The sequence below is a fragment of the Macrobrachium rosenbergii genome, chromosome 17, assembly GCF_040412425.1.
Source record: "Macrobrachium rosenbergii isolate ZJJX-2024 chromosome 17, ASM4041242v1, whole genome shotgun sequence".
Classification (NCBI taxonomy): Eukaryota; Metazoa; Arthropoda; class Malacostraca; order Decapoda; family Palaemonidae; genus Macrobrachium; species Macrobrachium rosenbergii.
In genome coordinates, this window is record NC_089757.1 from 11,818,813 (window position 1) to 11,833,331 (window position 14,519).

Below are 14,519 nucleotides of genomic sequence, written 5' to 3' on the forward strand. Positions count from 1 at the left end.
TGCCCGGAGAGGCATTACTCGGGAGCTGTCCAATGCTCCTAGGCACTCGGAGCATGAGCTGGCGCCAGGGTGTAGCTGGGGTCAGACGAGTTGAAAGTCAGGCGAGGAATAGCTTGGGAGCTGAAGGGCGTTCTTGGGGCTTGGAGCACTGCTCTAAACTGACAAGAATGACTTATCTTCCCTTAATTCTTAAGACAGAAAAAACGGAATTAGGACTTGAAGAGTCCTCGTTCTTGGTTAGAAGGTTCAAGGGTAAATGAGCAAACTTCGTTACTAAGTTAAATGTGTCTCGATACCCCTTAACAAAGGAATATGAGAGAGAATATATCTCCTGAAGGATGCAATCCACCATTAGGCCACAGATGTCTCAGAATAAAGGACAAGGCGTCAGAGGGGCCAACAACAGAAAAAATGCTCACTTAGTCTGGCAGACAGAGCAAGAAGTGAGGCTGACTGGGGAAGGAGTCTTGGAAGGTTCACCAACTGTGGTAGGTTCAGAAGACACCATATCATGGTTCAGAATGGGGTTAAAAGGGGTCATCATAACGTTGTGATTAGCTTAAAATAGTTTAGCACTTCCTTGACAACGTCAAAGGGCAGGAAGGTGTAGGGGTCCTTGAAGGGCCGAGCTTGGAGCATGGAGTGGAGTCTGCTGCCCATGCAATAGGGTCTGGAGCTGGAGAACACAAGAGAGGAAGATGAAGGTGCCTTAATGTGGTAAAAGGGGTCCAAAATTGGCCTGGCCCATAGATTCCACAGAACCCCAACGACTAGGGGCATCAAGGTCCACTTGGAAGAAATAACAAGCTTCTGATGTCTCAGTGCATCCGCCAGAACTTTAACTGGCTTGAAAAAATCAAGTGACTAAAAACACTCGATTGATCGTCTATTGCAGAAGTTCTCCTGTTGTTAGGGGCAGGAAAGTGAGCGAGAGTCTCTCCCTGCTAAAATAATAAACATTAGGACCGTGGTCTGGGCTAAATGGATTACCACAGTATGGAGTGAACTAGGGACAAAAAGTACTGAAGCCCTAAGTGGATCGCTTTCAGCTCTCTGACATAGATGTGAAGGCTTCATTCTCCTGGAACTTCTCTTCCAAAAGGCTAAGCTCGGACATCCACCACTGCAGGTCTGACTAACGATGGGCTTGGCTGCATTCTGTCCCAGTTGGTCTAGGTTATGAGGAGCGAGGACAAGTGGTGTAGAGGCCGATGCTTAGGTCCCCAACTGGAAGATCTTGTCTCATTCCCTATTCAAAGAGAAAAGAAGGGCTGTGGTCATTCCCTAATGTTCCGAATATGCAATTAGCGAACTGTCTGAAAGCAATTGTTATTCTTTTGGCTGACAGATAACTCATAGTAGAACATGAGCACCAGAGCTGTACCTCTTGAGATTCTAAAGAAAAAAGTGGAAATCTCTAAAATTCATCTCAACTGTCCTTGTCTGCACAAGACAGTACGAGAGGTAAAACGAGGCGAAGTCTCTTGGTCAACACTTGGGAGTTTCTATCTTAAGCCCTTGCTCCTGTTGCCAGTCAAGACAAACTTTACTTTAAAAACTCTTGCCAAGACCTTCAATAAGGAGGTCTAGTTATGTCAAAGTACCAGGAAAAGGTGATTCAAAAGGTACTTGTTTAGCTCCTTATAAACGAAAGTCCAACATTCAACTTCTAGGAGACTTTAGGGGGAAGATGAAAATGCTAGAGGTGGGAACTTTCCCAGCAAGCTCCCAAAAAAGGGACATACAGCCTCTGTCCGCAAAGGGCAGGATTCCAAGACATTGAAGTCATTAAAGGAAAGCAACGTTGGCTTGCCTTGAACTTGAAACGAAGTTGGAACAGACTGAAGAAAGACAAAAAAGCTTGTAAGCTGGCTGTTTGGTCTGATCTGGGGAATTGGTGTCCAGTGTTCGGGGACAGTCGCTGGTCACTAGAAAGTCAGGGTTGCCTTGATCCCTATTCAATTGGAACTGGTGCCCAAGAAAGAACAAGAGCACGTTCTCAAAAAGAAACAGGCACCAAGCCAAGGAGGTACTGGCACCAGTCACTCTTAGGAGGCACTGGATGCCTGACAGCTGGCGCCAAATGGACAGGAGATGGGGCTCAGACACTGCTGGGTGCTCGGACAAAACTGTAGGCTCAGAAATTTTTTGAGCTTGGTGCCAAATACTAGCACTCCACAACTAGAAGCTAAGGAGACCAGTACTGAGGACTGTCCCAGAGGCTACAAGAAGTCTGTGGACTTGCTGCTGTCCCCTAAGTCGCTTAAAGGAGAGCGGAGAAGTGCAATTAGCAAACTGAAAAGTGCTTCTTCAACGGCCGATATTCAGCTTAAAACACACCATTGACGCTTCTATTCCACACTGGAAACTGCATCACTTAGACAACAATAAAAGCACATCTTTAAGGATGCCTTTCCAAATGCTGTCTGTCAATGCCTGCAGACAACAGGCTTGACCAAGGGACAACTACCCAGGGGCAAACCCCTCCAGACTCCCATGGACTTCATATGCCTCCTCCCTGGTGCATGGGAGTCTGAGAGGGACTGGGTTTAGCTGGATAGCTACCCCTTCATTACACATCCAGCAAGGTGCCTTTCCAATGGCTGTCTGTCAATACCTGGGACTGACAACAGGTTCAACTGAAGGAGCGACTACCCGTGTGTAAACCCCCCAACCTCCCTTGGACTTCCAGTATGCCTCCTCCCTGGTGCATGGGAGTCTGACAGTGACCTTTGTCTAGGAGCATTGGGGGATGAGTAGCCACCTCCTCCGCTGCAAAACACTTCACAATTATAAGGTTAGCTTCTGTTACCCCAGACACAAGACTGGCAATGGCATGGGAAGGAAGCGAGGAAGCCTGGCGTGGGAACAAGAGAATAAAAATAAGAGGGCTTGTAGCAGGAGAGAAAAATACGATATGGGATGGGGAGAGCTGGTGCCAGGATCTCAGTAACTGGTGCAGAGTGCCCGAGAGCAGGCGCTAGGCGCCCAATAGCAGGTGACTTCCCAGGATGTAGATAGTGCCAGGCTAGCTGGGTGCCCAGCGAGGTAGTAGCTCAGAAGCTAAGAACTCATGGAGTTGATGAGCGCTTGTGGGTGTTCAGTGCCGATTCTCGGCTGTCAAGAGCATCAATTCTTCTAAGAGCCCAGCACAACCAAAATAAGGCGCAATTTCTCTCCTTACTATGTTCTGCCCTTACACTTTTCAGTTCCCTGCAAGGGAAAGTGTAATAAGATGTTTAATTAATTCTTTACCGATAAGTGTTAGAAGTACACAGAGTACCATCATACAAATAAATCTCAACTCCCAACAAACATTATTTGAGACTTTTAAATAAGTATTTCATCAACAAAAATATTGGTTTAGTAGCAAACGCAATGTTTACGTTATATTACGCTACTCAGCAAAGATGGTGGCGGATGCAATGTTTATGTTTATTATGCTACTTGGAAAGGTTATTACTGTACATTACTCAGTGAAGGTGGTTTAATCATTGATTGCAAATTCACTACTGTAGCAAAATATGTAAACTTGAATCAGATCTTAATAACAAAACAATAAAATACTGATCCTGAAAGCTGTAAGCTTGAAGGCTACATGAAACAGCGATAGTACTTCACTGAAATCTGGTTAGGTAACTGGCAAATGATGAAAAAAGCTGCTGCATGGATCCGATGTCATATTGAGACTGGCAGGAAACAGAATGAGAATGTCTGCTAACTCATTCCTGGTATTCCCTGTTAGTGGGTGGGACTAGTCATCTACACTAAAACAATTGAAGTGGTAGCGCGAATTTTGAAATTTATCTTGCCGTGATAGTTGAAACTATAGCTATGTAATTACTTGGTAAGTTACTTTTATCATGATGTTCCGGTTTATGGCGTTTCTTGGCTTATGGCACGCCATCGGGAAAAGAAACCCAGCCATAAACCAGGGACTGCCTGTATGACTAGAAAAAGAAAAATCCAATGAATACAACTAAAGAAAACAATGTTATGAGCACTCTACAAAGTTATTACCAGTTTGGCAGCCACAAAACATGAAGTGGTTGGGGATAGATGCCTGGGGTCACAAGAGAAAGCTCTTCTTCTATGGGTAAAACAATGTGATTCTGGGGATCATCATAGACAGCAATGTTGGTAAAATATGACTGATGGGGTTGCTATGAACAAACACAGTACTCTTTCATTCTCATTACCTAATTGTCCTTTGTTTTCACAGCAAAACTGTCTGCAGTATTACATGATGCTTCGATTATTGGAAATATGCCTTCACAAAGGTTTGTAATTTTCAGCAATGCTACAAATGCCACAACAGAAGCATTTAACATTTTTTTGGGCAATAGCCTGAAGAATTACCTTAGGTAATCTTTCCATAAACTAATATAAGAACCTGGAATATGTTTGGGAGGTACTGGATCTCTGCCTACATAAGCATTAAATGAAATGAAAATGCAGATAAAGCAAGTAAGTCTGCAGCCATCAAGACTTCATCAAATATACAGTACACATATTCCCAGAAACTAAAACAGAATGTGCCATTGCTGAAGTCCATCATAATGAACAAAGTAAGGAACTGTATCTGTAAATTTTTTAATATAGGACTGTGACGGATTAAACTAAATGTGAGGTTATAGCAGCTAATTAACAGAAAAGGATGGCAATTATAAGAGGTATTATTCTGTGTGAGAACTGGGCATACCCATGTTACACACATACCTGGTGGCCAGCTTTCAAGACCCAATTCCTGTGTTTGGAGGACATATATTATCAACAACATATTTTATGTGAACTCTTAAATTTCAACCAAAAGAGAATAAAAAGTATTGGATAAAACCCATTTAAGAAATTTCTGTTGAATTCCCAACATTTTCAGGCTATGCAATTACAGTATAAACTTTTTTGAAGCTGCAATTTATTGAATAAGATATGATTAATTTATACCCGGAGAGAGTTAAACATTTTAACTTGATGGTCTAATTAAACTATCTTTTATAGCTAAACATGGTAAACTGCTTACATGTAAGAGCACATGAAGTTTAAACGTAAACAAAAAAGTGTTACTGTTACTCCAGGATATCAGAGGCCACCAAATGTAAGATAAATATGTTGGTAAAGTTATCAGGATCATATCTGATAAAATATACAAGACTCAACATGTAACATAACAGATGGGCTATGTTTAAAATGGCATCAGTGCCCTCAGCAAGAACCCCTGATTGCAAAAAGATGAGTACATAGTTATAATATATTGTACAGTATAAGAATACCAGTAACAACTAAGGGATCAAGCTTACGAATACCCAGAAGAAATAATATATACATGAGCCACATATACAGAACTAATAACGTCTCTCTAAGCAGACCTATTTTGAGGATACAACCTAGATACATGACCTTTTCCTAGTGTACCATAAATCATATATCATCAAGAACTGACCCAAACTTGAACAGTGCTTGACAATGAAACCTTCAAATCGCTTGGCCACAACTGATGCAGTAATTACATTAAGGGTAACAAGGTTTGCAACTACCAATCATATGACCTAATTCCCATGAGCAATAACACACCAATGTATAAACTTAAATGGGTTCACAATAACTACCATTAGATTCAAATTGCGTTTCTGATGGGTCTCACCCAATAAATCAACAGATTCCCCAAAAGGATGTACTGCTTACAATGTGACTTCCATGGCTCAATCAAAAGCTTTGCTTTCTGACTTACTTTTCCCATTTACCTGTCAAACTTCTTGAATTTACCTTGTTCCACTCTGTATGTCTCCAATAGGAACAAATCCTCTCAAGTGAGCCATAGCAGCCTGGAAATTTGGTTCTGTGGTTTTGATAAACTTATTTTAATAACCACATCAAGCCCAGAATCTGGGGTGAACCGAGATTAAGGATAAATCAAGAAAGAGGATGAAATAGCATGCTTGTAACATTGGATAATTATCCAACTTAATGGCACTTCAGTATTTATCATCAGAAAGTGTTTTAATTAAGGCACAGAAAAAATTCTAAACCAAAACCCTGAAAGTATAGGTTATGCAAATCTTACCATCTTTACATCCTTTAGCTACAAAGGGTTAAGATACTTCAGAAGTCTACATAAATTTCCATAATAATATAACCCCACAAAAAAAAAAAAACAGGAAAAATTAGCTTACTTGCACCCTCGGTTGATTTTTTCTTCTTAGACAGACTAGCTTTAGAAGTATTCAAAACTGCATGCATGTCTGAGAATGCAGCATTTATGTAAAACATCTGGTCACTCTTGCAAGGTCCCTGCAGAATCTTTTTCACATCATTTTTCACAGTAACAGCAAATTCTTCACTTTCCATCAACCAAGAATGCTGAAATTTTGAACAGATAAAACGACTGTATAATATGAAAGTTGCAATGGTTCTGAATGTGCTCTCATCAGCAAATATCAATATTGAATATTGTGTAAAACTTACCTGAAATGGAATATGCCCTAGGATTTCACTAAAGAAACATGGAAGTACAGTAGTACCTAATTTCATGCACCAGACTACCCTTCAAGAACTCCCCAATTCTGTCTGTACTACATGTACCTCATATTTACCAAGGCAAGCACTACTTTATGATGGTTCACTTGGAACAGTTTTAATAGTTATTTGTTGATAAAGAATATTTGTTTTTGTGATGTCTTTGCCACGCAAGCTGTGAACATCATAAATACCTGAGAAAATTTTTCCTTTATTTTTCTAAAGATAGCTCAATTTTATATTATCAGAATCTAAATGGCTGATTGACATAAATAGGTCACCGGAATCTGACAGTACTAATAAATTAAATGTAAGGTGACACCTACAGTACTAGAGTGTACCTTACAACCCACTTTAATCTGTACAAAAGATTCTTTACAGTATTGCTTCATCCCCACTTGCAGTGATGTGATTTCAGTTTTTTACTTTTCTTAGCTATTCCTTTTGATCTCTGTCCTTAACTTTTCAACTTCTTTAGCCTCACCTTGCTCTATTTTCATTGTTCATTACAATACCATGTATCTTGGCCCACTGCAATGAAACTACAAAACTGACTCGAGAAGCAAGGTTTTATTACACTATAACAGTAATAACTCTTAACATATTAAGCAAAATCAAAGAAAAATAATCTTTCCAAGCCAAGCATCCAAAATAATAACAATAATGATAGCTTATGACAAATGCAAGCATAAAACATTTGATCAAATGGATTAAAATGGATACATGAAAAAAACTACCTATTTTACCTTGGTCTTGGGATTGTAATCATCCATTCCTTAATATTTACAGAAATATTTTTTTTAATTACCATCATACACTAGTCAGAAAGAATGGCATAATTCCTATTTCAAAAACACTTCAATGGAATACACAAACTAATGTCTCAACTAAGCTCTACTAGGGATCAAAACATAGCTTTGAATGCATCTGCATATTAAGAAAATCAACTTTTAGGAAGACATTTCCTTGTGTACTGAAAAGTTTATTCACAAGACTTCATTTTAAAAACACAGACTACCACCAATGTCCTATAATAAATTTCAGATATGAATGTAAGTCTAAGCCGAGGTACCTTGTGTTATTTCTCATGACAAAACTACCACATTTGTTGAATCCTTCACAGTTTAAAATAATATACACAGTATAAACTTAGTAAGAATGTAAATAGACACCGATGAATAGGGTAACAAGGCTGAAAGACAAAATGCATCACAATACATACACATAATAACTGAAACCTTAAACAGAGAAACTGAAATATTGACAAGCAAGAGGAAGAAAGTAAAAGGAGCTGATGAGAGAGAGAGAGAGAGAGAGAGAGAGAGAGAGAGAGAGAGAGAGAGAGAGAGAGAGAGAGAGAGAGAGAGAGAGAGAGAGAGAGAGAGAGAGAGAGAAAAATGCAATAAAATCTTTCCAACCCATTATGACCAAATTTCCTACCTTTGCTTTTAATCAGCAACACCGTGCTGCACTGTATTTTAACATATTCCAAGCAGATAAAAAATAATTAGGTAATGTCAGATAAGTGTAAGAATCATTTCAACATCTCATACATTACAAGATAGCAAGGCTAAAAAATTCCTTTTCAAAACAACAATGCAATACCTTAATCACTCAAAGTCCAAGTTCCACTCCAAGTTCAACTGGGCAAACAGTATCTAAGCTAACAATGAGAAGCCTGTACTGTACGGGTAATACAAAAACTTCCAGATACAAAAAAGAACACAGCTACTTACGTGTTGAGCCTCCATCCTGGGGCTTTCAACAGCAATGGCTGCCTCTTCAAAATTTGCATTAGTTGATAAGACAGTTGAAAGAGTCAGTAATGCCTCTGTTGCATCGAGACTGCTCTCCTCATGATCTCCATTGAACAGCCGAACCATCCATGCATAAGAGGTCAGGACATTCAGAATATTAAATGGAATGCAGGAAGATGGTGGGGTTTTCTGAAAAAATAAAACTTGTTAGAATTTTCTTCAACAACTTCTGCAGGAACCTGTCACTTTTCTATGGTCTAATACACTGTTTAAGAAATAAGTGCCAAATAACAAATCAATATCTTACAATTTTCTTGTGTTCGTACAAAAAAGTAGTCTATCACTTTTAAACCCAAAATTGTTATTCACAAAGGAGTTAACTGAATCCTAAGCTCTTCAGATAACAGGTTTACACAATAGGTCACTGTCAAGTTGGAATGTGGTACCTGTAACCTGATTTATATAAAATACTATCCTGTCTGTAACCTAATTTCTATAAAACACTACCCTGTCCCAAGACACCTTATTAATCTTGGACAAAGGTAGTCAGTGTGGTCACAGGCTCCTTGATAATTTTGGTCTCAATCATTGGTCCACTTCCAATTTCACTATAATTATGATCCCTAGTTAAAAGGCCACAACTGCATACACCTAGGCAGTTGCTATGGTTTTACTGACTTTGTAAAAAAACTACTTTTTAGTGACCTCAAACATCTGATCATATTTGCTGTCATATAAGTTACATTTGATCTCTCTCAAACTTCCAATCTTTAGAGAAGTCACAAGTACAATGAGCAAGGGGAGGTTTGGGGTGGGGAGAAGGGAGAGGTAGGCAAACATTTCTAGCATTCTCCTTCAACTGAATCCTTCCTATGGCAACTGCAGACTGTACCCCTACAAGTAGCAGTGAAGGTGGGGATCCACCTAAATGGAGGCCATGAAAGGCCACATACCCAGTCGCATCTTTCGCACTACCATTATTCACAATATTTATCCAAGGTAAAATACACAAAGCACTAAAAAAAAAAAAAAAAACACCAGTTCCAACTTGGCAATCAGCAGGGATAGGGTGAGACATTCTTACTGGATGGCAGCCAAAGAAAGTGCGAGAGGGGATATTCCCCCACTCACCCATCTTACCCAATAGTCAACTATCATGCTACCAAGTTTCAATGACTGATACAGAAAAGGATTACAAAGCCATGTTCTGCACTCACTGGAGTAAGTGAAAATTGACTTCAAAGCTCTTCATTATCATTTTGATACTCACTACCAAGGAATACAGCAAAGCAGCGATACTAAACAGCAATAATGTTCCCAGGATGTATGTTGATTACAAGGATTGCATAAAAGGATGCAATGACCTTAAAGAGACTACACAACACTATCAATTGCCAGCTTAAGGAGTTAGCTGTTCTGATACCAACTGATATGTAATCCTTCTATCTTTATTCTCTCATCATCAAGATGGGAAACTGTAGCAATAAGGATTGTACATGCACATAAAAATACTTTTATGATGTGATAAAGTATTGCATCTTGATCAATAATAAACAATCTCAACTTCAAAACAATGTTTTTCATTATTTGCCAGTTAATTAAAACTTACAACTGCAACAGAAAAGAAAACTTACTGTTAATTCACTAAACTTAGGAACTTCTGTCAGAGGGGGACAATTTGAATGATACTCTGGAGTAGAATTTTTCTGATCCCTGACTTCCTGTACAAGAGGTACTTCTTGTTCCCACCATGGGTCAAAAGTTGGTATCAAATTTTCAAAGTTTCCTGAATTGACCAGTTCACGAAATTCTTCTCTTTCTTCATCACTCAGAAGCTTCCAAACGGTATTGCTGTCACTGAGATCAACACCTATAAAAGTCATCAAATTAAGATAAAGTCACCAAATGCAAGACTATATATTCAAGTTCTAAAGCAAATATTGTCTTTCATAAACCCTGAATTTAATTTTCAGTCATAATTCTCATAGGGAAATCATAACCACATGCCAACTATTGGATAAATATGATCTATTAAATGAATAACTGGAAGGCATACACAAAATTTGGAAGCATATTCTATTACAGGCAGCTCATGAGTTTCCTATATGAAGCTCTTAATTGTATTTTATTTATATTAAAAAAAATATTACATTATGCTAAAAATATTTAAATTATCACTTCAGTAAAGAAAATATTTAGTATATACACGTAAAAGAGAAAAAATGAAAAATATGGTAATTTAAACTAATACCACCTTCATCAACTTTCTTTGGGGGGGGGGGTCACAAACATAAATGTTTCTGCTATATCACCTTGCGACTTCAGTATACAATCAGAATCTCAGGCTTCTGTGATCATTTGGGATTGTTAGAAACTTCCATATCTATAATGTTTTTATCTTAGTTATGTATTGAAAGTGCCATGTATTCAGCAGTTTGTTACTTTTTTACATGTTATCATGATAATTTTAAACTGTTAAAGATACTGCCATACATTTTTTAGTCAATTTCTAATTGTTTTGTTTTAAAGCACAATTTTTTTTTGCAGTATTAATATAATCCTTTTAATAATTTTTTATTATTTTTCCAAATGTACACACCAATTTTTAGAAAATATATACTGGCAGTCCTCTATACATAAACTTTCAACTTACAAACTCTGAACTATGCAAACTTTTATATCTGCCCGATATGTGGGATCTATAAACTTTACTTCATGTATTTCACTGATACTTTTTCAGGGATAGATTAAAGATTTTTTTATTGTAAACTTTATGTACAAGACCATATAGTCTCTTCGAACAGAATCACTTGTATGCAGAGGACTACCTGTGCATATATATATATTAAGCATGCTTTAGCTTCAGTTTGGTAATGTACTTAAAGCATTCAAAAATCATTGAAAATATCAAGCTGCCAAAGATCACTTGGAAAAATTATAATGAAGCCCCCAGCTACCAAAAAGTTGCCCACGTTTGATCTATCATAATAAGAAAAACATTATCAACTATGCATACAAAGAGTTCCTAGATCACAATAATACTGAGATTTTTTTTATATTATATTTAAAAGTATAGTGGCTGACTATACCACCATAACTAAACAACTGTTTGAGTTGAAATGCATTGTACTACTTTAATTTCAAATTAAAACAAAATGCCATACATCAATTCTCTATAAATAAAGTTCTAACTGAACAGCTTTTAATTCACTGGAAAAACCAGACATCATATCTATAACCTATCACAAAAGTGCTGTTCAAATCATACCTGCCATCCTCTCTGCTAGGTCTACCTCATCTTCATCATCATCAGAATCCAGGACCTCATTGCCATCAGATATGACAGAACCATCAGATTCAACACGCTTTAGAATTTCCTCCATCTTTTTACGTGATTCTTTTGGCAAATGGCTGCCTTCAAGCTGTCAAATGATTGAATTAAGTTTAAAGCTTCCACTGTTAGAGAAATAATGAAGAATATTACATTTTCCAGTGTAAAGAATAATGCATAGTAGTGCAGTGTACAATACTCATAATTTAACCATCTATTAAAATAGAGTAAAAATATTTGTTAACTGTTCCTACAGAAATACAAAGCATCACCTTTTATACAGGAGACTAACTCCTTGGATGGAAGGTTGTCTCTGACAACTGATTGGAGTCGAATTTTACCTGGAATCATCCCACTCCCAGTTTCACGTGCTGGCAGGGAATGAGATGATTCCTATAATCTCCTACTCAATCTGGCATTTGGGATAATAGAGCAGTAGGGACCTAGGTATGAATGACTCTAATCTAGGGGGATAACTCACTCAAATAAAGAAAAGCATTCAAAGAACCAAGATGTCCCTCAATTCAACCTGGAAACTAACTAATTCTGGTTAGCAGCAAGTGATTGGTTCAGACTCTAGCCCTAACATGCAACCTAACCCCTTGTCAAAAGGAAGGCCGAGGGAGATCCATCTTAGGATATATACTAAGACAGGATGCTTGAAGTGAAGTTACCTGTGTCTGGTCCAACTCCAGCAGCTACTCCAGCCTACATGTTGCTCTGAGAAGCCAGACTTACACTACATTAAAGTAGTCAGGAGAGATACTTTTCTCTCTGAATGGACATGAGGACTTACACAACTTATTGAGCAGCCACACAGATCCCAAGGAGGAGGTGTCTAGGGACTTGTGGGCAACGTCCACAGTTAGAATGAGGTAAAGGTTGCCTGCCTGCAGCAGACACCTGCCCACTTTACCTGCTGAATAGATAAGTTCTTCTGAAAGGCTAAGGTTGTCCAACGCCCAACTTCATGGGCTCTCGCGTGAATAGGGAACTGATGTTTTCCTCAGAGGAGTAATAAGCTTGCTTGATTAGCTAATGAAGCCAGAAAAATAGGGTGATCCCTGGCATCTCCTTCGTACACTTGCCCGTACTAATAAAAAGGCACTGGCACTCTGGATGAAGAAAGCAGTTCCTTTTCAAGTACTGTAGCATCTTATGGCTTGCTGTGGGCATAAGAGCATCCTGTCTGAGCCACCACTAATAAAGCCTTGGAGGGACGGAATCGTGAAACTCTCAATCAGCTGACAGGTTTTGAGTTTCCACCATAAACTCAGGAATGAAGGAGAAGGAGAAGGATCCCTATCCCTCGGAGGGCTGGATGAGATGAGGCTGGCCTTGTAACTCGACCTGTTTTGCCAAGGCCAAGACTGGAAGGAACACAGTCTTGTGGACCACATCTCTAGCCATAGCCTGTCCCAGGACTCAAAGGGCACATGAATTAGGCTATGGAGGATGTGAAATACATGCCATTGAGGAAGTTGAACTCTTCAAAACCCATGAGCATGGAAAAATGGAGGGATCCAGACCCTTCAGTCTGAAAACCTGGGACATGACTGACAGATAACCTTTCACCACAGAGACTGAAAGGGGTTTGTCCCAATGAAGGTGGATGAGGAAATCTGAGATCTGCTGAACAGATGCTCTGACCAAAGAGACATCCTTTCTTTGACAACAATCTGAGAAGATAGCCCACCTTCCTTGGTACATGTTCACATAGGAACAAGAGGTAGCCAGACACCCCTCACAGCCCTACAATGAAAGCCTCCCTTGCAGGATATGTGGGATAACCCCCATGCATGAAGGTGAAGAAATGCATTGCCTGTTCATACATCTGAATATACAGTTGGCAAAGAAAACTGAGCCACAGGGGAATCTCTCTTAATGCCGTGACCAAAAGAGAGTCAGCAGATCTGACTACCACTCATTTCAAATGAGGGGATCACCAGGGTCATCCTGAGACCGGTGGTGGTGAACACTGTTGATCAACCTGTGAATAAGGCTGAAAAGTGGAGAGGAATAAAGTCTATATGAAAGTATCTTCACCACCTAGTGATCTGGCACTGGAGGACAGAACACTGAGAGTTTTCTGTTCAGTCTGGTGGCAAACAGGTTGAATATCAGGGACCCCCAGAGTCTGAACCTTTCTGCTATGCAAGGATGCAGAGACCATTCTATCCCAACAACCTGACCCTACCTGGAATGTATCTGGCTGACAGCTCAACAGCAAGGTGAACCACCCACTCATGAATCTGCAATGCCAACTGGCAATGAGGAAGAGACCAGCTCTCCTTACTTTTTGATATATATACCACTAAGGTTGTGTTGTTGCTCATCAGCACTATTGATAGACCTACCAACTGATCCTGGAATACCTGGAATACTAACCACACAGCCTGCATTTTCAGAACACTGATATGTGGAAGAGATGTGATCTTTGCCCACAATCCTGATATAAAAGTGCCTTTCAGTTGTGTGCCCCAAGCCTTCAAGTACATTTCCAGAGGGGGGAGAAGCTAATGAAACTCCTGCTAAGAGGGTTCTGTTGTCTGTCCACCATGCTAGATCCTCTCTGATCTCCTGGCTCCGAGACACAAGATGGAAAGGGAGGTCTTGATGAACTGACCAAATATTGTTTAGCTGACAATAAGCAAGAGACAATGGATCTGCCCATACAGACCAAGCTTCTTCGAGGACGACACATGCTAAAGCTGAGCTGTCAGTTCCAGCTGGGTCAGGAATTCCTCTTTGAACTTGCTAACTGAGAGATCAAAGGAAAGGTTCTTGCTGCTGCCAAGTCTATGAGCTTGCCCAGATACTTTGCCTGCAGCTTGGGGATGAGATCAGGCTTTTCCCAATTTACCAGATCCCAAATTCATGGCAAAATGTGAGGAGGTAATCTCTGTCCTGAAGCAGGC

The 14,519-nt window shown here is 39.4% G+C and overlaps 1 protein-coding gene across 2 annotated transcripts in view; it reads right to left on the bottom strand.

Moving 5' to 3' along the window:
- The window catches only part of LOC136847733 (zinc finger HIT domain-containing protein 2), a 49,185-nt gene that overhangs the window by 22,533 nt on the left and 12,133 nt on the right, over positions 1 to 14,519 (bottom strand). For both annotated transcript variants that reach the window (XM_067119597.1, XM_067119598.1), the window contains exons 3-6: positions 11,539 to 11,692; positions 9,905 to 10,140; positions 8,250 to 8,459; positions 6,171 to 6,357 (exon numbers count right to left, since the gene is read on the bottom strand). In XM_067119597.1, the coding sequence (XP_066975698.1) occupies positions 6,171 to 6,357; positions 8,250 to 8,459; positions 9,905 to 10,140; positions 11,539 to 11,692 (787 nt within the window). The remainder of the gene's footprint in view (positions 1 to 6,170; positions 6,358 to 8,249; positions 8,460 to 9,904; positions 10,141 to 11,538; positions 11,693 to 14,519) is intronic.